Source organism: Papilio xuthus, unplaced genomic scaffold, assembly GCF_000836235.2.
Source record: "Papilio xuthus unplaced genomic scaffold, Pxut_1.1 DF828780.1, whole genome shotgun sequence".
NCBI lineage: Eukaryota > Metazoa > Arthropoda > Insecta > Lepidoptera > Papilionidae > Papilio > Papilio xuthus.
The window spans coordinates 5,321,710-5,347,117 of NW_013529869.1; the positions used below are offsets into that span (position 1 = coordinate 5,321,710).

The 25,408-nt window shown below is 53.8% G+C and overlaps 2 protein-coding genes across 3 annotated transcripts in view; both read left to right on the forward strand.

Moving 5' to 3' along the window:
* Nucleotides 1-20,291, forward strand: part of Vps13D (vacuolar protein sorting 13D) — a 25,834-nt gene extending 5,543 nt beyond the window's left edge. The window contains exons 12-68 of the mRNA XM_013326518.1: nucleotides 135-256; nucleotides 324-447; nucleotides 577-725; nucleotides 810-966; nucleotides 1,041-1,219; nucleotides 1,309-1,502; nucleotides 1,637-1,945; nucleotides 2,034-2,206; nucleotides 2,442-2,583; nucleotides 2,661-2,873; nucleotides 2,961-3,138; nucleotides 3,673-3,819; nucleotides 3,890-3,950; nucleotides 4,066-4,167; nucleotides 4,476-4,622; nucleotides 4,696-4,932; nucleotides 5,064-5,226; nucleotides 5,303-5,439; nucleotides 5,531-5,764; nucleotides 5,899-6,138; nucleotides 6,240-6,378; nucleotides 6,518-6,791; nucleotides 6,962-7,124; nucleotides 7,202-7,400; nucleotides 7,560-7,727; nucleotides 7,895-8,079; nucleotides 8,178-8,333; nucleotides 8,410-8,534; nucleotides 8,777-8,914; nucleotides 8,988-9,156; nucleotides 9,393-9,560; nucleotides 9,683-9,785; nucleotides 9,871-10,067; nucleotides 10,183-10,281; nucleotides 10,382-10,593; nucleotides 10,742-10,976; nucleotides 11,079-11,239; nucleotides 11,347-11,590; nucleotides 11,674-11,842; nucleotides 12,860-13,100; nucleotides 13,292-13,469; nucleotides 13,570-13,770; nucleotides 13,855-14,064; nucleotides 14,264-14,521; nucleotides 14,716-14,906; nucleotides 15,031-15,175; nucleotides 15,254-15,573; nucleotides 15,670-15,784; nucleotides 15,873-16,068; nucleotides 16,142-16,308; nucleotides 16,379-16,618; nucleotides 16,693-16,862; nucleotides 16,943-17,108; nucleotides 17,368-17,550; nucleotides 17,631-17,805; nucleotides 17,919-18,050; nucleotides 18,125-20,291. Of these exons, the coding sequence (XP_013181972.1) occupies nucleotides 135-256; nucleotides 324-447; nucleotides 577-725; nucleotides 810-966; nucleotides 1,041-1,219; nucleotides 1,309-1,502; nucleotides 1,637-1,945; nucleotides 2,034-2,206; nucleotides 2,442-2,583; nucleotides 2,661-2,873; nucleotides 2,961-3,138; nucleotides 3,673-3,819; nucleotides 3,890-3,950; nucleotides 4,066-4,167; nucleotides 4,476-4,622; nucleotides 4,696-4,932; nucleotides 5,064-5,226; nucleotides 5,303-5,439; nucleotides 5,531-5,764; nucleotides 5,899-6,138; nucleotides 6,240-6,378; nucleotides 6,518-6,791; nucleotides 6,962-7,124; nucleotides 7,202-7,400; nucleotides 7,560-7,727; nucleotides 7,895-8,079; nucleotides 8,178-8,333; nucleotides 8,410-8,534; nucleotides 8,777-8,914; nucleotides 8,988-9,156; nucleotides 9,393-9,560; nucleotides 9,683-9,785; nucleotides 9,871-10,067; nucleotides 10,183-10,281; nucleotides 10,382-10,593; nucleotides 10,742-10,976; nucleotides 11,079-11,239; nucleotides 11,347-11,590; nucleotides 11,674-11,842; nucleotides 12,860-13,100; nucleotides 13,292-13,469; nucleotides 13,570-13,770; nucleotides 13,855-14,064; nucleotides 14,264-14,521; nucleotides 14,716-14,906; nucleotides 15,031-15,175; nucleotides 15,254-15,573; nucleotides 15,670-15,784; nucleotides 15,873-16,068; nucleotides 16,142-16,308; nucleotides 16,379-16,618; nucleotides 16,693-16,862; nucleotides 16,943-17,108; nucleotides 17,368-17,550; nucleotides 17,631-17,805; nucleotides 17,919-18,050; nucleotides 18,125-18,903 (10,779 nt within the window). The 3' untranslated portion in view covers nucleotides 18,904-20,291. The remainder of the gene's footprint in view (nucleotides 1-134; nucleotides 257-323; nucleotides 448-576; nucleotides 726-809; nucleotides 967-1,040; nucleotides 1,220-1,308; nucleotides 1,503-1,636; nucleotides 1,946-2,033; nucleotides 2,207-2,441; nucleotides 2,584-2,660; nucleotides 2,874-2,960; nucleotides 3,139-3,672; nucleotides 3,820-3,889; nucleotides 3,951-4,065; nucleotides 4,168-4,475; nucleotides 4,623-4,695; nucleotides 4,933-5,063; nucleotides 5,227-5,302; nucleotides 5,440-5,530; nucleotides 5,765-5,898; nucleotides 6,139-6,239; nucleotides 6,379-6,517; nucleotides 6,792-6,961; nucleotides 7,125-7,201; nucleotides 7,401-7,559; nucleotides 7,728-7,894; nucleotides 8,080-8,177; nucleotides 8,334-8,409; nucleotides 8,535-8,776; nucleotides 8,915-8,987; nucleotides 9,157-9,392; nucleotides 9,561-9,682; nucleotides 9,786-9,870; nucleotides 10,068-10,182; nucleotides 10,282-10,381; nucleotides 10,594-10,741; nucleotides 10,977-11,078; nucleotides 11,240-11,346; nucleotides 11,591-11,673; nucleotides 11,843-12,859; nucleotides 13,101-13,291; nucleotides 13,470-13,569; nucleotides 13,771-13,854; nucleotides 14,065-14,263; nucleotides 14,522-14,715; nucleotides 14,907-15,030; nucleotides 15,176-15,253; nucleotides 15,574-15,669; nucleotides 15,785-15,872; nucleotides 16,069-16,141; nucleotides 16,309-16,378; nucleotides 16,619-16,692; nucleotides 16,863-16,942; nucleotides 17,109-17,367; nucleotides 17,551-17,630; nucleotides 17,806-17,918; nucleotides 18,051-18,124) is intronic.
* A 394-nt stretch (nucleotides 20,292-20,685) lies between these two features.
* On the forward strand, nucleotides 20,686-23,380 carry LOC106128473 (ester hydrolase C11orf54 homolog). 2 transcript variants are annotated; one of them, XM_013326871.1, is made up of 5 exons: nucleotides 20,686-20,819; nucleotides 21,225-21,304; nucleotides 21,583-21,681; nucleotides 22,407-22,582; nucleotides 22,671-23,380. In XM_013326871.1, exons 1-5 carry the CDS (start codon nucleotides 20,701-20,703, stop codon nucleotides 23,286-23,288), a joined length of 1,092 nt encoding a protein of 363 aa, XP_013182325.1. In that variant the 5' UTR covers nucleotides 20,686-20,700; the 3' UTR covers nucleotides 23,289-23,380. The 2 variants fall into 2 exon arrangements, with proteins under 2 accessions (XP_013182325.1, XP_013182326.1); XM_013326872.1 differs by lacking the exon at nucleotides 20,686-20,819 and adding an exon at nucleotides 20,890-21,002.
* The last annotated feature ends 2,028 nt before the right edge of the window (nucleotides 23,381-25,408 follow it).

Here is a 25,408-nt window from a genome sequence, read left to right on the forward strand (position 1 = left end):
AGACGCCACCCCGGAAGATGATGAAGGTAATGCAATAATCGAACCGATGGTATTTATAACGGGAGTTTTAATTTAAATTTAAATGATCGTCGACCGTTTCATCAGAAGGCTGATGTTCGTTGTTATCGACAGAGATGTTCATGACGCCGTGCTCGACGCCGCCGGGCAGCCTGCTGTCGCCCGCCTCGCCGCCCGACCCGCCGCCGGCGGCGCGCCTGCTGGACGCCGCCAACCTCCACATCAGCCTGTACGACAGGTCGGTTGCGCCGAGCCCCGTGCCGAGAGACCGAACCTCCTTTCACTGACGGTGTGGCTTGCGGCAGGTACAACATCGAGCTGAGCGAGCTGCAGATCCTGGTGGGGCGCGCTAAGGACAATTGGAAGTATGCCCACACCAAGACCACCTCGGCCCTGCACCTACTGGACCGGTTCAGCATATCGCTGCAGGTCGGTAATGGCAGCATTGTATGCATTAAATACTGTAAAATAAATAAATGTATTAAATGAGCGTACTGTCGAAATACATCCCAAGCAGAATAGTATAAATATAAGCTATAAGTTTAGTAACGTGTGCAGGCGGAGCGGCGCGTGGTGCACACGAGCGACCCGCAGTACCCCTCGGCCACGCTGTGCGGCTCGCTGCCCGCGCTCGTCGTGCATCTCAGCGAGCACAAGCTGGCCGCCGTGCGCGCCGTCGCCGCCGGCTGCCGGCTGACCGACCTCGAGTGAGGCGGCGCTGACGCTCTCTGCGAACATGCCTCATTATATAAACCCTTTTTCTGTTGTACGATCTCCGCGTATGTCTGCAGGCGCGAGTCCCCGACCCAGGAGGGGAAAGACGAGGAGGAGGAGGAGGAGGAGGACGAGACCAGCGTTAGCTCGGAAACGGAGCGCTCGGAGTTGTCGGCGAACAACAACGCTACTCTGTTCATGCTGCAGTTCGCTATCGACCAGATGTCACTCGAGGTAATCTCGAGCGAGGTGGTGCCGGTGGGAGGTAGCGAGACGTGGGCGCAGTGCATACTGAGCGTCCTGTGCAGGTGCAGTCGCGCGGGCGCAGCATCGCAGAGGTGCAAGTGTGCGGCGTGAAGGCGGCGCTGAGCGCGCGCCCCTGCGACCTGTCGCTCTCGCTGTCGGTGCACTCGCTGCTGCTGGTGGACGCGCTGCAAACCTACGGACCCGACTTCGAGCTGCTCGTCGCCAGTCACAAGCACGTCGGGTGAGCGAGTGTTTGTCGATCCATAGCCTTCCTTAACCTGTGTGCTGTGTTACTATAAGAATACAAAATCTAATTATGAAACGATGCAGAATGGACACCGCATCGGGCAGCATCCGCGGTTCGGAGCCCACGTCGCCGACGTCGCCCGCGTCTCCCGACAGCCGCGCCGCGCCCGCCCCGCCCACGCCGCGCGCGCTGCGCCACGCCCTGCGCTCGCTGCGCCGCGCCGCACCCGCTGCACCCGCTGCACCCGCTGCACCCATCACATCCGCCTCGCTCCCCGGTATGTAAATAATACTTTATGAATATATTAAAATATTTCGTTTGTGAAACAAGCAAATCGCAATAATGGCCCACCGTTTAATCAAATAAATAGTGTCTCGGTAAACTTTAAGCGATTCGTTAACTTCCTTTTAGATTCTGAGGAATTAGGACAAAGAAGTCCGATAACAAATTGCATGTCCGGCGAGGGGTGCGGCTTTGCCAACACGGAGTACACGTCGACCGCCTTTACGTGGCCCATCGGCGGCGCTGGGGGTGCTGGTGGTGCGGGGGGCGCTGGGGGTGCGGCGGGCGCGGTGTGGGGCGGCGGCAACGGCTGGAGCGCGCCCGGCCTCGTCGACACCGAGGCTCTCATCGCTGTCGAAATATGCCTCGTCAAAGGCGACAGCGATTCCGAAGACCTGAGGATCGCCAATATTTTATTTAACAATTTGGACGTTATTGGTGAGTCACAGAATATTTTAAGTGTATTGTTTTAAATGCACAACAATGGGATATATGGAGATCGCTGCCTTCATTGTCTTTCGTGTAGCGAACCAGGAGACGATTGTGGAGCTGATAGGGTTCGCACATCGCGTACTGGGCCCGCGCGCGCCGCACGAGCCCCGCCCCGCGCCGCCTGCGCCGCGCGCTGCAGACGTGCCCGACGGCCCCGCCCCGCACGTCCCAGCCCACGATGCCCCAGACGCGGAAGATCTCCCGCAGGTAAATTAATAAACAACAGTGTCGATTAAGCCAATATCATGTTTCACGTTGAAGTTTTATTTACTTATTATGCTAGCTGTGCCAAAATTGATCGTTTCGGAGGTTAACGGTTTGTTCGTCCGCAGGGACAGACAGATAATTGTTTTGTATGGCACGGCTGTTACATGTGATTAGGGTGTTGATTACAATCATATACGATAGTAATGATGTGGTGATCACTGTGCATGTCGTGCAGCGCGCGGTGCGCACGGAGATCACGTTCGACTTCCACCGGCTGGGCGTGCTGCTGCTGCGCGCGGCGGTGCTGGACGGCGCGCTCGTCGCCAGGAAGATCGCCACCGCCACCGTCTGCGAGGCGCGCATACAGGCCACCCTCGGTCCGTAGCCGTCACCTCTGTTGTATGCGTACTGTGAGCGCGCAGCTGATGTACGAGATGTGCGTGTGCATGTGCAGCGGCGCGCCGGCTGGAGGTGGGCGGGTCGCTGGGCGGCGTGCAGGTGGTGTCGCTGTGCGAGGGGGCGGGCCTGCACACGCGCGTGCTGGCCGCCGGACGCGCGCACGCACCGCGCGACTCGCACGAGTCCCACGCGCCTGACGACAAGGCGCAAGCTCTGCTCTTCACCATCACGCGCGACCTTTTGCCCGGGGCCACCCCTGATGCTACTGGTGTGTAGTTTAGTGTAGGTAACGAGTGCCGAGTGGGCGCAGCGGGGACCTTTGCGAGATGAAGGAAGCGATGATGTTAATTTGCAGTGGTGGAGGCGTCGGTGTCGGTGCGGGTGGCGAGCGTGTGGTACACGCAGTCGGGCGCGCTGCTGCGCGAGCTGCAGTCCTGCCTCACCGAGTTCAAGCAGTACCTGGCCAACCTGGCGCGCTCCATCCGCGCGGCAGCCGCGGACATGGCCATCGGCCTCGTGCACCCCAGCCCCCGGTTACATTTGCATTCATATTTTTAAACCGACCGATGATAAATGTCTCATTTCTTGATATTGTCCGACGACCTCTGAGTATTTCTGGTGCAGAGGGTTGTACAATTTTTTATTTGGTAAACTTTCTATCTTCAATATTATTTAATCAACTATTTTCTTCATCTTCATCACATTTACAAGACATTTGCACCAAATCAAATATATACAAAAAAAATAACTATAAATCAAAACTTTAACTAAAAAAAAAATTAACTATAAAAAAAATTAACAACAACATTTTTTCACACTCTTAATTACTCATTTATGTTTTTTTAACTATTTTTACTTTGTCATTTGACGCGGCGTCGAGCTGCTGACCAGTCGATCTCCTTGACAGCATACAAACTCTCCCGTGCTACCAAGGAGGTTCGATACTTTTAATACGCTTTGTACACTTTAAATACATATCTTTTCGTTTTGTTAAAACTTTCGATAAATATTTGTTTTGAATTATACTTTGAATACAGTGGTAGTAAATAATAAGTGCTGCGTAACAGGGGCGAGTCACTTTACGGCAATCCGCGGCTGGCGCAGTCGGCGGAGGCGTGGGGGCGGCGCCGCACGACCTCCGCGGGCGCCACGCCCCCCGCACACGCCCCGCCCTCGCTCGACGAGCCCGACGTGCGCACCGACATACTGCTCACGTGTGTACAAATTATATTTCCTTGGATAAGTAAAGGTGCAGATGTGGTGCTGACCGTGTCTTGTCCGCAGCGTCAATATCGAGCTAGAGTCGCCGGTGGTGGTGGTGCCCCGAGCGGCGCACAGCACCCAGGTAACTTTTGTGAACACTTTTTTTTTGTAAGTTAAATAAAAAAAAAATAATAGTTCCTCGTATGAAACTAAGAAAAAATTGTATTCGATGTTATAAAAATGAACGTTTTGCGCAGGTGTTCGTGGCGCACCTGGGCCGCATGAGCCTCACCAACGAGCCCGGCGCGCCCCGGAACACGCAGTACACCGTCAGCGTGCGCGACATCTCGCTCGCCTCGGTCAGTACCACCTCCTTTACTACGTCCGCGCGGAATTAAAAACAAACATAATTAGCTTATGTGTTCTCCCAGACTATGTTCTATATGTATGCCAAATTTCATCGAGATCCTTTCAGCCGTTCTGGAGATACCTCAAACAATAACATCCATCCATCCTTTCATCCATCTAAACATACGCATTTATATTATTACTAAGTTGATATATTCCAAACCAAAGAAATGCACAAATCTTGTTGTTGTTTCTCCTGCATTGAGATGTATATTAGCAAATAGTACGATGAGTTGTGTGCGTGTCTGTGTGCGCGCAGCTGGACGTGGGCGAGCGCCTGCGCCGGCAGCCGCTGTCTGCGGACAGCATGAGTGCGGTGTACGACGTGTCCGGCGGCCGGCCCGTGCTGCACGACACCGCGCTGCAGCTGGCCCTGGACCTGCACGAGCGCGACCATCTGCTGCACGTGCGTATCGCCCTCTTGCCACGAGAGTGCGTCAGCACTTTCCCGAGACGAATACGTCGAGTGTGTTGTGCAGTGCGACGTCAGCGGCGCGATAGTGGGCGCGCTGCAGGTCTCCGCCAGCCGAGAGCAGTACGAGCAGCTGTTGGACACTCTGCGCTGGGTCGCCGATTCCTCACACCCCGACGTGCGCCCTCCGAGCCCCGCGCCCGCGCCCGCGCCCTCGCCCCCACCCCCACCGCCGCCCTCCGCCTCCGCTGCGCCCGACGCTCCACATAACGACGCACACTCACAAATGTGCAAAGCCATGGAGGTACTTAAATTTGGAACAAATTTTCGCACTGCCGTTATTTCACCCTAAAGTATTGTAAAATGATTCGGTGTTACTGTTTCAATGGATTGAAGGATTATATATGCGTGTTTTAATGTAATATGCGGCTGCAGAACGCGGAGTCGGCGGAGGGCGCGGTGCCGACCCTGGTGGAGCCAGCGGTGCCCACGTTGCGGCTGGACCCGCAGCTGCGCGCCGCCGTGCTGGCCGTGCCGCCCCCGCAGCGCGCGCCCGAGCAGCACGCGCCGCGCTCCCGCTCGCACGCTCCGCTCACCGGTGCGCCTCTTTACATATGTTCCACGTCAACTACTACAACTATGCGATGCTATAAAGCGGTGTGGTGGGCTCACAGTGTCGTTCGAGGTGTCGGAGCTGGCGGTGGAGCTGCGTGCGGACCTGGGCGGCGGCGAGCGCAGCCTGGTGGCGCTCATCTTCCGCGAGTTCGCCCTCACTTATCACCACCTGCGCCCGCACGAGACCGACTTGCAGGTTACATTTCGTGTTCTCTTTTCTCAGTAGAAGCCGCAGTCGCGAGCGGAGAAGGGCGTTGCGTAATGCTTTTATTGTCCGCTTACGGCAGGTGTCGCTGCACTCGGTGACGATGGAGGACCTGACCAAGGAGCCGGAGTCACGGCACCGCGTGCTGCTGGCCTCGCACTCGCCGCCCGCGCCGCGCACCTCCCTCTTCCTGTCCAAGTCGTGCCCGGAGCTGCGCGCGAACGCATCCGTGCTCGCCACGCCCCTTCACTACATGAAGCCCCTCACGACCTCCCTGCCCGCCGCTATCAATAAGTCGGACGTCGCAAACACGGAGGTGCCTAGTGCTAAATATCTATTTCTATTGAGCCTCAAACAGTACTACTAGTTTTAGTACTACTAGTTTTTAGTTTTACTAGTTTCATACTTTGTTGAATGTTATGCTTGTATTTCAATTGGTTTATATGTTAGCCCGGTCGAGACAGATCGGGCAAGTCGGAGAGCAAGTGCGGTGCGACCCCGCCGTGCTCGCCCGAGCCTCTGGAGCCGTTGGAGCCCCTGGAGCCGGTCGAGCAAGCGGACTCCTGCGACACGTTCAGGCTGTCAGGCGAGGCCGAGGCGGAGCAGCCGGCCGGGGACGACAACCTGGTGTGGCTCTCCGTGCACACGCGCGACCCCCAACACCCAAACTTTCATGACAAATTTGATCAGGTATCATATATTTCCTCTCCACGCTTCGTAAGACACGCAGTAGCTCGACAGTTATAATAATGATCAATTTTGTCTCATTGAACTTAAATCGTGTAAACCAGGTATCGAAGCAAACTAAGGTGGAGTTTAACTGCCTGAAGCTGGTGCTGAGCATAGACAGCTGGGTAGCGGTGCTGGACTTCTTCGGCGTGGCCGGGGACGAGCCGGACCCGGGGCCCACGGCCGAGCCCTCCCGCTCAGGTCTACAGCCTCGATTAAAAAAATATTTATAAAGAAAAGCATATTTTTTATCCACTATAAGCACTATTCTATCGATGATCGGTGGAGAGCCCCCGCACACTGGAGACTTACTGAAACATTAGGTACTCCGTACTGGTAGGCGATGCAGTCTGGAGCAATGGTGAGAGCGCGACGCTGACGGAGACCGAGGTGCTGGTGCGCTCGCTGTCTGTGGTGGTGGTGGGCGCGCGCGGCGACGCGTGCCGGGCGCTCATGTCGCGCGCGCACGTGCGCACGCGCAGCGGCCGCGGGGCGCGCCGCGTGCACGCCACGCTGGACGCGCTCGCGCTAGTCGACCTGGCGCCGCGCGCCGCGCCCTATGCGCACAGGCTGCGCACGCGCGCCCGCCACGCGCTCGCCCTCGATTATAAAAGGTATAATCCAACTTCTGTCACTATAGATATAACTCGCACGCTACGCCGCGGTACATACCGTAGGGTGTGTGCCAGGTTAGTAACTTCCGCCTGCAAAACATCGGAAGTAATAATGAATGAGAAACGTAGTGGTGGGCTGGTGGTGGTGCGAGTAAGTGTTGCGTGTGCAGGCTGAGCGCGGCGGAGGCGGCGGCGGCTGAGCACGAGACGAGCCTGAGCGTGCGCATGGGCCCGCTCACGTACGTGCACACGAAGCGCTTCGTGCTCGAGCTGCAGGCGTTCGCGCGCGACTTCAGCCTGCTGCGCCGTGTGATCGCACAGGCGCGCAGAAAGGTCGGTCCCCACATTGTTGCTACATCGCTTTATTGAAAGGCATTTCCGTAACTATAGGAATTTTGACGATCGGTTAGGTGTCATCTGCCGTGACGTCGACGCGCACGGACCGCATGCGGCTGCGGCTGCGGTGCGCGGCGCCGCTCATCGTGCTGCCGGTGTCGGGACGCAGCCGCGCCGCGCTGGCCGCGCAGCTGCACCTGCTGCACCTCGACAACTGCTTCCGCCGAGCCGGCGACCCGGACACCATCAGCACTCTGGCCGACCCCGCTGCACGTGAGTACTCAGCGCGACCTGATAAACTTGTTTGTAATTAATTATTCACATATATTCTGACATTTTCAGAATACTGACTTGTTTTTCTATATAATGATTTTGCTGATTTTGTCAAGTTATAATATACATTAATAATGTGGAATGTACGTGCCTGCGCAGTGGAGCGCGAGGTGCTGGACGTGCGCGAGGTGCGGCTGGAGGGCGTGACGCTGCGGTGCTGGGGGGCGGGGGCGGGGACGGGGGCAGGGCGTGCGGGCGCGCCTCTGTTGCCCGCCCCCGCAACCTTCGCGCTGCGCATCGAGCACAACCTCAGCGACACACACAATGGTATTCTACTTCACTTCACTTCTAACATAATACCTTATCCATTTAATTGACGATTTGTTTGACAACTAACGCCTATTAACAGTAGATTTTTTGTGTACGAAAGTATGAATCGCACCTAATGGAGGAAAACAAATTTATAAGTATAGTGTTTTAACTTGATTTGACAGTGCCCGATACGAGCGTGCAGGGCACGCTGACCACGCTCGAGCTGGCGCTGGACGCGGCGCAGTACCGGCTGGTGCGGGGGGTGCTCACCCACAACCTCGGCGAGCCCTGCCTCGATCTCCTGCCCCCCGCCGCGCCCCTACCGCAGGCCACGCCCGCTACGTATTCTTCGAATTCTACACACCAGGTAAGTGGCGAAAATTAAATATGGATATATAATAATACATATCTTTGAAATGTATTGTGTAACAGTACGTATACAGTTATATTTGTATGTGACGTGAGGTGTGGACGACGTGGTCGCTGAAGCTGGACCTGCAGGACGTGCGCGTGCGGCTGACGGCGGCGGCCGGCCCGCTCGCTTGCATCAACTTCATCAAGTCGCGTCTGCTGCTCGAGACCTACTCCGACCTCGGCCAGGACGTCGACCTCGTGTCGCAGGTTACACATTACACGCGTCCATCCGCCCTCCATCGTACCGCGGTGTGAATCACCGCTTGCATCGTCTTGTCCCCAGGAGATCCTGGTGAGCGACGTGCGGTACGCCGAGGAGCCCGCCAACCGGCGCGGCAACGTGTTCAGCCACATCGTGCAGCCTCTGCCCGACCACCGCCACAGCGTGCAGGCCGAGGTGCACGCCAGGTGCTCACATTCATACTTGTCACGTTTCATCTGATCAGTGCTTGTTCACGCAGAAGGCGCGGACGATTTATTCGCGACGTCGAGTTAATTGATCGGTTTGAACCGGTCGATCGCACAAAATAGCTTGCGCCTAAAGTAAACTCGCCGCGGTGCCCGCGCTCGCGACCTGCATGTGAACGGGCACTAAATGTTTCATTAAATAGACTCATTCGTCAGTTTCTCGTGCAATTAATTGCGTACAGGAAGCGTCAAGATTCTTCGGCGTATACGATCCTCATTAACAACATGCGCCTGATGGCCATCCTGGACTGGTGGGAGGCGGCCAACCAGTTCATCATGCAGGCGCCGCTGCCGCCCACCGACCCCGACCTCGCGCATCTGTAAGTGGACACTGTTGTCGCTGTGCTATCGCTGTGGTATCGACAACTATATCTTGAATGTTTGAATGTTTAGCGAGGAGGCGTGCGGGATGTATCCGGGCGACAAGGAGGGCGGGGCGCAGGGCGTGGCGGAGGCGGAGGCGGGGGCGGGGCCGGTGGAACTCAAGCTCAACGTAACGGACTCGCAACTCGTGCTGGTGGAGGACGCCTCAGTCTGGGACACCAACGCTGTTATACTGAAAGTGCGTCAGTTTAGAGTAGAGATACAAAAAATACAAAAACAGTTAAACTGAGCAGATAATGATATAAAAATACAAATTCGCAACTGTAAGTTGCTCGTGCGATCGCCAGGTCCTTAATCATGCTAAATCAACGCGGGAACCAATTTTACTTTTAGTTGCACATATTTGTACACGTGTTGCGTTCTTTAGTTTAATCCATAAGCGGTGAATGGCATGATAAGATTCGGCATCAATAGAGCACGACGGTGGTGCGGTACTCGTGGGGCGCGGCGCGGCCGGTGTCGTGCGAGCTGAGCGGCCTGGAGGTGTTCTCGTGCGTGCTGGGCCTGGAGGACGAGACGGCGCTCGCGATCGTCGAGCCCGCAAACCTACACGCCTACCTCGACGCCAGCCGCCTCCTCCACGTAACACGAGCCCCTATTTATTATAAAACTTTACATTTTTATTATTCCTATCTATATTTTTATATAAATTTTCTTAATAATACAATTGATCGATGAAGCATGTCGCCGGTGGTGTGTGGCAGGTGTCGATGGGCAAGCTGAATCTGCGGCTGTCGTACCACGACATGCGCATGTTCGCCGCCATGCTGCAGTCGCTGCCGGCGCAGGCGCGCGCCGCTCTCTCGGGTACCTGCGCCCCTGCGCTTTGCTTATTTAACTATGACCGAGGTCTGAAGATTATGATCTTTGATGTGGTCATAAATATCGGTAGGCAATTCGGAGGAGGTCGAGGCTGCGGGGCAGCGCGACGCACCCGCCAACAGCGAGCACATGCGGGCGGTGGACGGGGGCGCGGCCCCGCGGCTTCTGGCGGCGCGCTGGGCGCGGGCTGCGCGGGGCCCGCCCGCCGCGCCCCCGGACCCTCCGCCGGCTCAGCCCTCCGCCGTCTGGCCACTCGCCGCGATTAAAGTGAGCCTTACCAAGAAATATGTTCTGATTCATGATATTTCTTATTTTCGTACTGTTTTCCACCTGATATTGTCGAGGGTTGAGCTATAAGGCGGTGTGCATGTGTGTGCTGCAGGTGAGCGCCGAGTGCGCCACGCTGTGCGTCATCGACGACTGCCTGGACTCCGACGTGCCGCTGCTCGAGGTCTCGCTGTCGGATCTGCGTCTAGATCAGGTTAGTGCCTCAGTTCGATATAGTGGCGCAACTGTTAGCAACTTGGAATACCTTATCGAATCTATCTGTATTTTGTGAAAAATGACGATGTCGTTATCAGGATCTGCGTAAGGTGGAGGAGACGTTCCCGGACCCTGTGCTGGTGTCGACGCCGGCAGGGGAGGCGGGCGCGGCGGGCGTCGGGGGCGTGGCGGCGCAGTTGGGGGGAGGCGCGGGCGCGGGCGCGGGCGCGGGTCAGCTGCGCGCGCAACTCGCCATCGATTACTACAACCGCACGCTATCCGCTTGGGAACCAGCACTCGAACCTTGGAGGTAATTTACTTATTTGAATTTAAATAATTTTAAAATTATACGTCATGAAATAACATTAATAATTTTAAGGTTATTGGAACAAAAATGTTAAAACACATTTTAAATTACAAAAAAAATGAAATTAACGGTGTGTGTAAAAAAAAATAAGGTTTGAGACTACTTGGGAGTACACGCTGTCGTCGGCGCTGTCGCTGCGGCGGCTGCAGACGGAGGTGAGCAGCGCCGACACGCTGGATGTGAACGTGACCTCCGCGCTGCTGGACCTCGCGCGGCTCGTGCGCGGCAATTGGACCGCCGACTACTACGCCCTGCCCGCCGCGCTCCCCGCCCACACCGTCCACACCGCCCACACCGCCCACACCGCCCCCGCCAACAGCGCACACGTGAGCACCACGGCCTTAGCATTCTATGTTATATATTTAGTGTTGTTAATATTTCTGCCCTGACAACCATATATTAATTTTAATTTGATTGTTATATTGGAGTGCCAGGGCGGGGGGAGCGAGGCGGGCGGCGGCAGCGCGGAAGCGTCCCCGAAGGGCAGCCCGGCGGGGCACCGGCGGCGAGCGCCCTTCGTGCCCTACGCGCTGCGCAATCACACCGGGCACCGCCTCTGGTTCACCACGCTGCTCACCACCGCCGAACAGTCAGTAATATTTTATAAGCTTTCGAGACAACCATTTAATACAGTAAAGTGTAACCCAGAGTAAATTGCATTCAATTTCTTCACAAAGAAGACCGTTCTCTCGGCAGGTTGCTAGAGTCGGAGGCGGAGTATGGGGGCGGGGGCGTGGGCGGCGCCGGGGGCGTGTCCGCACCGGACGACTCGTGGGTGTCGGTGTCCGCGGGTGACACGGAGCCCTTCTCGTTCGGACTACGCCGCGGGCGTGCACGCTCGGCGCTGCACCGGGTGGCGCTGCGCCTGCCCGCCTGGAGCCCGCCGGATCCCGTCCGGGTCGACCAAGTGGGCGTATTCTTCCGGACCATCACGCATCAAGTATATTGTAGTTCAACTGTATACTGCTGAGTTTTTGTGAAGGTGAAAGAATATGTAAGTAAATGATTAATTGTTTTGTGCAGAAGAGCTTTGCGGAGGCACGGCTGGTGCTGGAGGTGACGCTGGAGGGGTCAGCGCGCAAGCTGGTGACTGTGAGGTCGGCGTTGCAGCTCGTCAACCTGCTGCCGCACGCCGTGGAAGTCCGCGTCGACGCCGCGCCCACCACCGCCTCCTCGCCCTCCCCCTCCTCCGGTTAATACACATCTTTGCAATCTAATAGAAAAAAAGGAAGAAACTCCTTTATTATTGCCGCTTGATACATGTACTACCAGCAGTTGAAGAAAACAAAAGAGTGCTCAGCTAGTCAAGCACCACAAATATCGCTGATTAAGTTATGCATTAGTGAAAGTATCGCGATTAGAAAGCTGTAGTAAAGCGTTAACATTAGTGAATTTAAAAATATTTATAACGAAGCAATTAATTACAAGAAGTTGAGGGTGTGTAGTATTGTAGAGTGCATGGTAGCGCTGGGCGCTTTTGCATGCGCGGTCGGGGGCGCGGTCGGGGGCGTGTCCGGGGGCGGGGCGGCGCGGCGGCGGCTGCGCGAGGCGTGCGCGGCGCTGCGCTGGCGCGGCGTGTCGCACGCGCTGCCCGCCTGCCGCGCGCTCGCCGCCGGCGCGCCGCACGCCCACCGTGCGCTCGCCGCGCACTGCGGTACCCGCTAACACTACTTCATCAAATATTCATTATTCAAATCCTAGCCTATTTATGTTCCTAACGGATTTGTGTATAGTTTATAGAATTATTTAGTCGGCTCCATGTAAATATAGAAGTTTACAAAAAATATACACGTTTAATGTAACGAAAATAAAAGTAGTGTTAAAGGGTAGTCGGCATTGGGTCGGATAGAAAGCATTATCATCGTGGTTTACTTGTATATCCCTAATAGCTGAGCAATACCAAAGTAGCAATAGTTGAGCCGATCACCGTGAGATTCTGAGACCGAAATTTCCGTTTAAAACATATTGTTATTTCTGTTTTGTTAAAGATAATGACAGGTCTCACGATATGTTTTATACAGAGATTTTGGTGTCAGAAACTTACTGTAAATCGCATTTTTTACGCAACTTAGACATCACTTTAAATATCTTATATATTATCTATAGCTTGCAACATATCTTACATTCTATCTTAGTAGAAAAGTTAGTGTTAATGTGGTCAATAGGTAGAGGTGTACATATGTAGAATGTATTGTGTGGCATGTGGCAGGGCTATGGGGCGGGGCGCGGGCGGGCGAGGGCGTGTCCGCGCGCGCGGTGCAGGTGGCGGCGGGCGCGCGGTGGGCGGCGCCGCTGAGCGCACATGCTGCGGCGCTGAGCGTGCGCCCGCTGCCGCCGCGCGCCCCGCACGCGCCCTCCCTGCCGGCCGCCCGCCTTGACTGGCGCGAAGTGCGCGCTCAGCACGACCTGCTGCACCGCGAGTGCCGCGCGCCGCCCTCTCACATCTACAGGTTATTCAATTCCTATTATTACTTTGCTCCTCGACTAACTTTATTTTTTAGTCAGTTTATATATGTTTGCATACATATACCCGATGGTTTTTTTATTTTTTTTTTTGTATAACCCCCAACACGGGGAAAGAACTTGACTTACAGAGGTACACAAGATGGAGTCATCGCCTTTATAGTATATTGTGGCACAGGTTCTGCTGTGTGACTTTACGGGAGCGGTTCCCGGCGGGGCGCGGGCCGGTGGCGGGGCACACGCTGACGCTGGTGCCGGCGCTGCGCCTGGAGAACCTGCTGCCGCTCGAGCTGCATTACCGCGCCGGCGACGTCACCGGCACGCTGCCGCCCGCTGACACCAGGCCCTTCCACGAGGTCCCGCTCCTTTCATCGTGCTCGTGATCGTTGCTAGCCTACACCCAAAGCCGCTGGGAGTCGTTTTTATATGAAGTATAAGGTGGCGTCGATTGTGCAGGTGAACGTGGAGGAGGGTGTCGAGGTGAGCGTAAAGCTGGAAGGGTTCGGATGGTCGTCGCCGCTGAGCGTGGGAGGTGCGGGCGCGGGCTCGGCGGCCGCGGGCGCCTCCTTCGGCGCGCGACTCAAGCTGCGCGACCTGCGCGGCCGCAGACTGTACCTTAACGCCAGGGTTGGCGTCAAGAAGACGGACGGCATTAAGGTACCCGCCTCGGTCCAAAGCAACGCGCATTGTGATTCTTTAGATTTTGAGGTGGTGTGGTGACGTGCGGTGTGCGGTGTGCAGGTGTCGATCTCTGCGGCGTACTGGCTGGTGAACCGCACGGGGCTGCCGCTGGTGTTCCGCGCGGAGGGCGGCGCCAGCGAGGCGGCCGGTCAGTTCGCGGAGCACGAGCTGGCGCGCATGGTGGCGCCGCTGCTCTTCTCCTTCGCGGACTCGGACGGCGGACCCACCATCGCCGCACGCCTCGGCACCGGCATCACCCCCAACCCTGAGGTCGGTTTTTACCTAACACCCATTTGTAAAAACTTTTGTGTGCGGGAATGAGCTCGCTCGTTTGAAGCCATATCGCGTACAGTCTGCGTCTCTGGCCTAATTTTAGTACACGTTCCTTTTCATCTTTTTTTTTATAAGGAAATCAAGGTGGTCGCTAGCTCGTTTGCCACCTTATAAAATAAAGAAATATTCTGTACAGTGGTGCTCGCCTTTCGGGCTGGGCCCGGGCGTGACGGTGAAGCGTCTGGAGGCGCGCGGCGGTGCTGTGGGCGTGGGCGAGGGCGGGGCGGGGGCGGGGCCGGCGAGCGATCGATCGTTCGCGGTGGGCGTGGCGGTGCGCGCGGGTCGCGGCCGCTACCGGCACACCAACATCGTGACGCTGACGCCGCGCTACCAGCTGCACAACAACACCTCGCGCCATCTGCAGTTCGCGCAGAAGTGCACCGCCACCACACTAGTGAGCAATCCACAATTTTAATCAAGTTAAGATACAAGCACAAGCTAATATTTCTGACTTTTGTGAAAACAAAAATCCTATGGTACTATTAGCTCAACCATCGTCTATGTATTAAGAAGTAGTTAGTGTTGAAGGTATAGCTTGTTGGGTATGTGTAACGTGTGGCGGTGTGGCGGTGTGGCGGTGTGTGTCAGAGCGACCCGGGCGCGGCGGCGACGCACGTGTCGGCGGTGGCGGGCTGCCACCTGCCGTGGCACTGGGCGCGGCGCGAGCGCGAGCAGCTGCTGTGCGCGCGCGTGCTGCACGACACCTCGCCTCGCCCGCGCACCGCCTGGTCCGGCGGCTTCCGCATCGACAAGCCGCGCAGTCTGCACATCGCCTGCAGGTACATAACCTCATTTCGAACCATCTTTTTTTCAGTTCATTTATCATAGGTCCCTGTTCGCTCGATCCCGGTCGCTACGACGGACGAAATGAGTGTGTTATTGTAATTAAGTGTTGCATTGCAGGGAGAGCGGCGGGTCGTACGTGCTGGTGCGCGTGGAGGTGGTGTCGCAGGGCGGCACGCTGCTGGTGGTGCTGACGGACGCGGAGTGCGCGCCGCCGCCGCTGCGCATCGACAACCACTCGCCCGTCGCCATCATGTTCCATCAGGCATGACCCTCCCCTTCATCATTTACTTTGACCTAGTAGTTTGTTACTAATGAGTTTTGCGTGTGGATCACTCGTCAGGTGGGGTGCGCGGAGGAGTGCGTGGTGGGCGCGGGCGCGCGCGCGTGCTGGGCGCTCCCGGAGCCGGAGGGCGCGAGCTCGCTGGCGCTGCGCGCGCCGGGCGGGCCGCGGCTCGTGCTGCCGCTGGAGGCCGCCGCGCACACTCACCGTCTGCTCTATCAGAACTTCCTGTACGTCGCTTTCCCCGCCACCAGCACCAGAGACGACGGCATGTCCAGTGCGGGCAAGCAGATATCGACCGACGACGACAGCGTGTTGGTGCTGGAGGTGCCGGCGGGCAGCGCGCGCGTCGTGCTCGGCCGCAAGCGCTACGGGGACCGGTACGAGTGGCGCGTCTCGAGCGAGCAGTGCGAGGTGCGAGGTGCGACGGTGTCGAGTCGTGTCGTGATGCGAGTGATGTGTGTGGGGGTGTGCAGGTGTCAGCTGTGGAGGCGCGCGGCGGCCGGTCAGCTGGTGCACGAGGGCAGCTCGCCGCCGCAGCCCACCGACGCTGCGCTGCCCGACGACTCCGCGCTCTCGCCGCACGCTATGGTCCGTCCGTGTGTTGTCTCATTTTGTGAAAGCCTGTGATATGGGTTGCGGCCATTTTAGATTATGGAGAGTAATTTTGCTCGTCCAGGTGTTGGACATAGAGGAGGCGGCGCCGCGGCCGGGCGTGGCGGCGGCGCTGGTGCTGCGGCGCGCGGACCCCCGGCGACGCTCGACGCAGTCTTGGCGCCTGTTGCCGTCGGGCCGCATGGCCTGCGCGCACGCCAACCTTTGCGTGCAGCCGCACTCGCACGCCGCCCACGCCGGCCTCGTGCCGCTCGTGCCCGGTACGTGTCAAGTCCGCACTGGGTCGCCTCGCACCCCCGGTCGCAGTCCTAAAGAGACACGACGGTGCTCCAGGTGCTCGGGTCGTGCTGGGCCTGCCGGGCGGGCGCGCGGACGGCGGCGTGCCTCCCTCGCAGGCCGTCAGCTGGCACTCGTTGCGACCCGGCTGCGGCCGCCTCGACGTCTCGCTCTGCGCCGCCGGACCCACGCGCCTCGTACGCATACACGACCACGAAGATCCGGTGCGTAATTATGAGACGTGACCTAAAATTATTCGTTGAATTGCTAAAATATGTGATATTTACTGAATAGGATTCGAGTCGTATCGAAGGCGATGGCGAGGACGAGGAGTGCGCGGCGGGGGTGACGGGCGGGCGCGGCGAGTGGGGGGTGCGCGTGTCGCTGGGCGGGCTGGGCGTGTCGCTGGTGGGTCGCGCGCCGCCCGCCGAGCTGGTATACGCGCTGTTCTCGGGCGTGCGCCTCGAGCTGGCTCGCACGCCGCGCGCCGCTCTAGCCGCGCTCTCTGTCGACTCTCTACAATGGGACAACCAGGTGAGCACGCGGAAGTTCGGCGGCCGTGCGAGCACTATTGTGAGGCTGATATAACATGAGGCGTGACGTTGCAGCTGGTGGGCGCGGCGAGCCCGCTGGTGTACGCGAGCGGGGGCGGCGCGGCGGGCGCGGCGCTGCACGCGGCGGCCGAGCTGATGCCGGCTCCGGCTCTTCGCTACAACGCCTACTACTTCCGGCACCTGGTGGTCGCGCTGCGCCCCGTCTCCGTGCGCCTCGAGGAGAGGTAACGCTCGCTACTTGTTGCAAACAAACGATACATGTGGTGGGCTCGTGTGACCGCGACGTATCTGTTTCGGCGTGGAGGTTGATCCTGGTGCTGTGGGCGTGGGCTGAGCAGTGGGGCGGCGACGCGCAGGCGGCCGAGCAGCCCGACGAGGTGGAGTACGAGACGCGGCGCGTGCTCACCGAGCTGACCGCGCTGCACGCCACGCGATACTACTTCGCGCTCATCAAGCTCATCCCGGGACAGGTCGGTACCATCCCTCTTCCCCGTTATCGTTTATCATATTTGAAAATGAAAATGAAAATGAAAAATAATTTATTAAAATCCAAGAACATAATTTCACATTAAAAAGTTAAGCTAAGAAATTTAATGGATACAAAAAAGGTGGGTATTACAAGTATTTACCAGTATCCTCGCACTAGGCGCAGCCTGTGTCGCGAGGATCCTGCTCTTAATTATATGCAATGTTTAAGTTCGTCGGTGATTATTTATTGTGGTGCGTCAGATCCGGCTGTCGATGTACACGGCTAGCAAGCTGGAGGCTGCGCTGAGCGCGCTGAAGCAGCGGCTGGGCCTGACACTGGTGCGCTTCGAGCACGCCGCGGTCGAGCTGGAGCCGTTCGTGCGCACGCACGTGTTCGACACGGCGGCCTGCCTCGCGCGCCACGCCCTGCAACACTTCAAGGACGTGCGTATGACGCCGCCTCCGTCGCCGCACCGTGCACCCACACACACGCACTTTGCCGTAACCCTGCCTCCATCCTCCAGGAGCTCAAGTGGCAGGCGGCCAAGATCCTAGGCTCGGTGGATTTCCTGGGCAACCCGCTGGGCTTCATGGCGGACGTGTCGGAAGGCGTGTCGGGTCTGCTGCTCGAGGGCAACGTGGGCGCGCTCGTCAAGAACGTCACGCACGGCATCTCCAACTCGGCGGCCAAAGTCACAGGTCGATACGGTGACTCGGTTCATCTAAATACATATCACATGTAGATTTCTGAAGTGTTAATACTTTTATTGTTTTCGCGGAAGAAAAATTATTATACACTTAAAATTCGGTAGAGTCCCTGGGCGACGGTCTGGAGCGCGTGGTGGGCGACGAGGCGCACGAGGAGACGCGGCGGCGCATCCGCAGCGCGGCCGCCGGTGCACATCTCGCAGCCGGCCTGCGCGGCCTCGGCCTCGGCCTGCTCGGTGAGCACGCCCGCTCGACGCTCACCTCACCTCACCCACATCCTCGCTTACATCGGTCACCGTTGTCGTCTCAGGTGGCATGACTTCCCTGGTGAAGCACAGCTACGAGGGCGCGACGCAGGAGGGGCTGGGCGGCTTCGTGAGCGGCGTGGGTAAGGGCCTCGTGGGCACGGTCACTAAGCCAGTCATCGGCGTGCTGGACCTGGCGGCGGCGGCGGCGGCGGCGGTGCGCGAGTCGAGCGCGCGTGCGGGCCGGGCGGCGCCGGCGCGCACTCGCGAGCCCCGCCCGGCGCCGCACGCGGCCGCGCTGACGCGCTACTGCCCGGCGGCGGCGCGCGGCGCTCAGCTGCTGCACGCGCTGGCGCCCCCGGCGTCGCCCGCCCTGGTGCACCCCGAGCGCTTCCTGGCGTACCGGCCGGTGCGCGGCCCGCCGCACGACATCCGCGCCCTGCTCACCGACACGCACCTCCGGATCTTCACCTGCAAACACGACGCGCCGCAAATCGTCATGGAGACCCATCTCAGGTATTATGATAATAAACTATCATACTTGCAAATTTACAAATTTAAACGAGGACGACTGCTGAATGTATTCCTTGGTATCGGTGCAGCAACCTGGTGTCATGCACTGCGGTGTACGCGGAGGGCGCGCACCTGGTGGAGCTGTGCGTGCGCGGGGCGGGTGCGGGTGTGGGGGCGGGGCCTGGGGGCGGNNGGCGAGGCGGTGCGGCGGCCGCGCGTGCAGTGCGACAGCGGCGAGCTGGCAGTGTGGCTGGCGCGCTCGGCGGCGCACGCGCGTCAGCTGCACCGCGACCTGGCGCACACGCTGCTGCCGCACCCCGACCTCGGCTGACCCTCCCCCGATACACTCGCATCACACACACAAACTAATACAGTTAACATTACCTGCCATGCGACAGTCAAATCATGTTGAAACGTTCATGCCGGGACTATTTACTTATTGTCATGAACATTTTTATTTACACTTAAGTTAAAGTAACGGTTGTTTGTAGCGGCGCAGCGGCTGATCGCTTTTACGCTAGTACTGATTCAACCAAAAATATTGTTAATCATTTAGCACAAATTTTTATAACTTAATATGTTTTCATTTTAATATTTGTAACTTGTATACTTAATTTATGTTAAATTAATGTAGTGATTGTAATAAAACGTGTAAGTTTCGATTTAGTGCATAGGCAAGAGCACAAGAAGACAATCACAAGGCAGGTATCTGCAGGCAGCTGCATGGTTGATGTTTGCGTGTAGAGGGGCGGCTGGTGAAGTTGTTGTCGACATTTTTGCTATTAACAAATTTTTTATCGAAGACATTATCCTAAGTTTGTCATTATTTAGTTTTACATTCCATTAAAGATGAAGAATAGATTGTAACTGTAGAGAGGATGTTGCCGCTCGGAGACATACGACAAGTACGAACAAAGCATATGTTATAACTTTATGTGACGTCACAGCGTCATTTATATGTATCATTAATCATAAATATATAAGTCGCATATTTATTGTTAAAAGTTGAGCACAAAGTGTGAGACGGGTAGGTGGGGGAGAGCTCCGCTGACAATGCTGTTTCCTTTATCTGTTTATTGACATTTTAAAGTAATATCAGTAGAAGTAATTAGAGTCAGTACATCTATTAGATAAAACGGAGTCTGTAGCATTACCGTACAAAGTACCGACTCGATCAATATTGACTTGGTTCTAATTTGACAAATGTTTATGTAAACATCGGTCACATTGTAAAATTTTATTTAAAGCAATACACATCGTGAAAAAAGGTCTTTATAATAGTTTTTTGTAGTATAAGTAACGAGTAGTATAAGTGGGTTGTAGGTGTGAGGCTGTGCCGCTGCGACAAACTGCTTTATATTGTAGACTTACGTTTTGTTAAGACATAGGTGTTGATTATTTATAATCTTTCTTAAATATTACTTAGTTTGTCATTTAAAATATCTATTTATTTTAATTTAAAGTACTTTTTACACGTGTACTTAGTACAAAATGTATATACTTAATTACATTGATCGTATAAATTAACTAAAGATTTGGTCAAGTATAAAGTTGTGTCAAATATTAAGTTCGATACTTATGTCGACTTAAAGCAAAGTAGTTGATGGTGCGGTCAAATGGTTTGGGACCTTTTTAAGTTGTCACTATGTGAGATTTGTCTGTTGCAGTTTTTCAGTTAAACTATATGTGAGATGATGCAGCAATAAATTATTTTAAATACGTTGTTTGTTTTATTCATTTATAATTACCATACGCTTATCTACTATCTATTAGTTATTCAACTTTTGTCGGATGACAGCATCACATAAAGTTAGCTGTCCTGTTGTTAAACTAGACTATAGATGTGATAACAACAGAGTTCATGATTATTACCGTTTTGACTCGAAAAGCCGTCTATTCTTAGTATGGCTTATTGATTGCCGCTTTGAAATATATAATTTTATGGAAATGTGCTTCCATTCTGTTGTGGATCATCTCATTTTCCACGTGATGTAATTTAGACCCAATCTGAAAAAAATTAAACGTAAATTCCTTGATATACAGTAAACCACGAAGCTATAAAGTAATAATGATTAAGTATATTTTATTTTAATATCTCCAGTTTACTTATCATTTAATGTGAAAAAGTATGATAGATCAAGAAGCTGTTTACACAGCGTCGTGCAAGGTCATGGCTCACTCCGCGGTCGGCCGCCGCCTGCGCGCCCGCTCCGCCTGCACCGGCCCCGCTCTCACGCTGCCATCTACGTAAGTTTTAACCTAAGGTCATCGCCTTTCGACCTCAACAAATAAACTTATCTAAAACATGTAACACTTGTATAATTTTTTGATAATGATTCTCGTCGGACGCTCGAGTCTCGTCTTTTATTTAAACTTTATTTTATTAATAGTAGTTGAAGCGGCGGTAATCGATACAAATAATTTATCGAGGTAAGTAGTGTCAGGAGTACATACTTGCGGTTTGAACTCGTATTCGTATTACCTAGTAAAGTTATACGTTTCATATAAACATATCAAGTAATAAGAATGAACGGCTTACATAAATAAATAATAAAAACTACACGGCAATTAGCTACAGTGAAATATATATTTAAAAAGTTTTGTTCGTTTGTAAATTACTCTTTAATAATTTTATTTCTGTGCGCGTTGCAGCATGGCGACAGTAGACTACACGAAGGTGCCTATCCAGACGAAGGCGCTGTACGTGCCGCCGCTCGAGGAGATCGCCGACGGTCAGTCTATCTTCCCTTGAAGAAATATCTACATTCACAAAGAAAAACTTTTAGAACAGCTTTTGAATGAAAGAAGAAAAGAAAATGTACAGTCAGTCCAGTAAAGTGTGCTAACTCCGTCATACTTCACTTCGCTTCTCTCTTATCACTTCCTCATTAAGTATTTTATATTTACCACTTGTTGCTACCGGTGATTTCGATACTAGATGAACGACTGTGGATGTTAGCAATCAGAGTTCTGTCAGCTCATCAAATTAACAAGAAGGTGTGTGTTGCAGTACTATCACGTGAGCTGCGGTCTAATTTTGAGACTGTGGAGGTGTCCGTGGTTGACTGCCCCGACCTCACGCAGCCGCCCTTCGACCTGCAGGCGCCAGGTCAGTGCAGTTTACAACAAGTATATAAGTTCCGGCACTTGAGGTTTAAACGAAATTAAGATGATTTTAAATGCCAATTCACCTCCATAACCTAGATCGAACATTACTGGAAATTATTCATTAGAGCAATACTTCGAGACCCCGCAATAGACAATGCTAGCAGCATCAATACCGGTAGCGTGCCCGTGTTGTCTCTGCGATTACATTGCAGCAGCTGCTGATTGCAGCTTATCTCTGTTTGTTATCTAATTACGTATACATACATTGTCCGTTTGCACAGACAATATAACAGCGCCCATTATTTGCTGTTGGTTGTGGTGTTTGCTAATTGAACAAATAAAAAAATAATGGATGACACAAGATCGGCTCAACCAGGGAAGTAGGAATGTTTAATTTTACATGTAGCGGTCGGCCGCGACTTCCTCCTAATTAAAAAAGTAACCTAAATCCATTATTCTGTAGTATAGTTACAGCGAGCATTAGCGGACATGATAAAATTTTAATATGAACAAGGTGTGTTGTTGATAATAATTTAACCCCAGCGTCATAATTCACGTCACTATTTTGATAACATCTGTATCTGTGATGGATGATGGATGCGTGACATTCCACAAAGATCTTTGGGCAGTCGGAATGTATGTGAACTAACAATGTCATCTCGAAAGCGCCATATTTTGAGCAACGCTCGTATAGTTCGGCGAGTGATATCATCTGGTGGTACGCAGGCATATCGGGCAACGCGACGCTGGTGGAGATCGGCGGACCGCCCTACTTGGTGCCTCTAGTGCAGCGCGACAAGGTGTACGACCTGGCGGCTCTGCTGCGACATCTGCGCCGCGACCCCGCGCTGCTGGTCGGCGCCGGCGCCGGGCCCTGGCCTTACATCGGTGTCAACTGCGAGGTTACCGGAACACCCCGCTTTTCATACTTTTGATGCTTGCGGTTATTAGTGTTCCATTGTGATCAATAAATGTGAGTTTGTAACGCAGGGCATCATCAACCTCCGCCTGCAAGACGGCGCGGTGCGGCAGGGCACGCGCGTGGTGAGCGTGCAGCCGGTGGGCGCGGCGAAGGGCAGCAGCGGGTATCTGCAGCGGCGGCTGCCGGACGGGGAGACGCGCACGGCGCTGCTCGGCAACTACCTGATGAGCGAGGGCGCGGCCGGGAAGGTGGTGCGGGTGGTGGCCAAGCGGCGAGTGGGCGGCGACAACTTCATCACGGCGATCCGCGGCGCGCTGCGGGCGCGGTACGGGGAGCGCGGGGTGGGGCTGGGCGGCGCGTTCGTGGTGCGCGAGGGGCGCGTCAAGCACCACGTGATGCCGGACTTCTCGTCGGCGGCGCTGTGCAGCGACGAGGACGTTGACCGCTGGCTGCACTACTTCGAGATGCGCGCGCCCATCGTGCATGTGGGCACGCTAGTCACCGCCGACCTGGGGCTGGACCTGCGCGTGCAGCACTTCCACGGGTTCAGCGCGCACGGCGACGGCGGCCACTACCACTACGACACGACGCCCGACTCCGTGCACTACGAGGGGTACTTCACGCCCGCAGACACCATCGTGCGCGTCGACGCGCCGCAGGAGACGCACGCCTTCGGTCGCGACTGACCGCACTTTGACCGATGCTAGTTGTCACTCGATCAGGTCTAATTCTTTTTGTTGTAACTTTATAAATATAGGATGTTGATTATAATGTAAAATTAGCTTTTTTTATAAATTTCAATGCTCCAACAACTTGAATAGATAGGGAGCAGTATCTGCGCTGTACTGTGCTAGTGCACACTGCTTAGGTATCGACGAGTTCCGAGGCGGCGGTGTTAGATAAATCACGTCCAACTCGTACCAGAGAGGTCAGAAAATGAAATACTCATATGATTGTGTATCGCTCTATATTACCAAATATTCCGCTTTGACACGACAAATATGAATTATGAAATGTAGGTACACGTATATGGTAGAGAAGAAGAAGTGGGTATTTAGAGATTTACTCGAGCGTGGCAGCTATACACTCGCTCACGAGCACCACACATATAAAACTGTCAACATATAGAGCGGTGCTCCTAGGGCAGTCGGTTAAAATATTAAATAAACAACATAGTTCGCTACAAATACTCAAAGACATCAGATTGAGATGTGAGTAAATTGTAATCAACGTGCTGTCTGGTGTAAAGTATGTACGTTATGTTGAGCTGCCACGATTAAGTGAATGCCAAAACCCTCGCTTCGCCTCACATACTATGAGGTCTGAATACAAATATGGTTAGTACACGAGGAGCTGCGAGCTGCGAGCCGCGGCTCAGCGTCGCATTCAATGTCACACATTCAACAAGGTAATGACACCGGTCACTATGAAAATTAAACTAAGGAAATGCACAAATAATACAACAAACAGAATCACTTTAAAATAAATATAAAGATTTACAAGGAGTTGAATGTTGCACTGCCGGCTCCTGCTGCTGGCCGCACCCGACTCTTACATCGTCACAATACAAACAAATCATTTTACATACAAAAATAGCAACGAGTTATATTTACAATACATACATACATACATCGGTGACTGGAAACTGACACCACATTCACTTAATCACTAAAACACATCAAATTATAATCCATAAAAATTACATGACGCGTGATGATGATGATGATGATGATGATGATAGCAAATAATATAGATATAAAGAAATGATATGTATGTAGATAGTAGTGTGCAGACAGAGGTGTGTGAGATGCACTCTGCATGTCTCACAGCCGCCTCCAACAACTATCTCATTTATTATAATACAATGACAATTCCTACAATTAATTAACAAATACAAACATTATACATATTTAACTTGATTCATGAGGACAATACATTATTGTTGCAACGTTGAACACAATACTCCTTTCAGTAGTTACAATTGTTTTAGCCAAAATATAATAAGCATTTAAATGTTCGATATTGATATTGCTGCTCATCAAACTATTCAATTAAATTTAAATTAATTATATACATATTTTTTTAAATACATTGATAGTATTTAAATACTTATATTGTAACATTTACACGTTCAGTTTGTTCATCACCCACCTCTCAGCCTCTCTGCATACATACATACATACATACATCCACTACCCCGCAACATGTACACCTGACAAAGATGTGAGTTAGTGTGAGTTTGCATTACAGAAACATTTACATGATTCTATATTATGTATGACTCGGTTGAGCGCGGACCCGAGCTGTGCGGCGTGCGGCGTGCGGCGTGCAGTGTGCGGGCGCACTGCATCGCCTGACTAATGACTACCTGTACATCTTCATACCTATATTTATATTTACTTTCAATTAAATAACATAACCGCTTTATTTTTTCATGACAAAAATGATAAAAAGGTATCTCGTCCGGTAATCCAGTAAGACAGTAAGGATCAATTGCATTGTGAGGATATAAACGTCCTCCGCTGTACTTCTGGGAAAGACGTTTGCCAGATACAAAATAAAATAAGGTGACGAGTTAACTTAACTCTAGCCTTTAAACTTATACTCGACACAAAATCATTTGATACATGAATGTGAATATATAAACATTATATCGTATTCTGCATACAAATTCAATAAAACATCCAGACAGAGATCAGAATCATTTCAAATAATGAAAGATGAGAAGCGAGAAATAATGCAAAGGAAATGACACAGGGCCATTGTTCAGCGTGGTCATACGGGTGGTGGTGCGGGGCGGGGCGGG

Coding starts and splice junctions, on each gene's coding strand:
- LOC106128473 (XM_013326871.1), top strand. CDS start 20,701: ATGATAGATCAAGAAGCTGTTTACACAGCGTCGTGCAAGGTCATGGCT. Junction 21,682..22,406: donor CTTCGACCTGCAGGCGCCAG/GTCAGTGCAGTT, acceptor GGTGGTACGCAG/GCATATCGGGCAACGCGACG. Junction 22,583..22,670: donor ACATCGGTGTCAACTGCGAG/GTTACCGGAACA, acceptor TTTGTAACGCAG/GGCATCATCAACCTCCGCCT.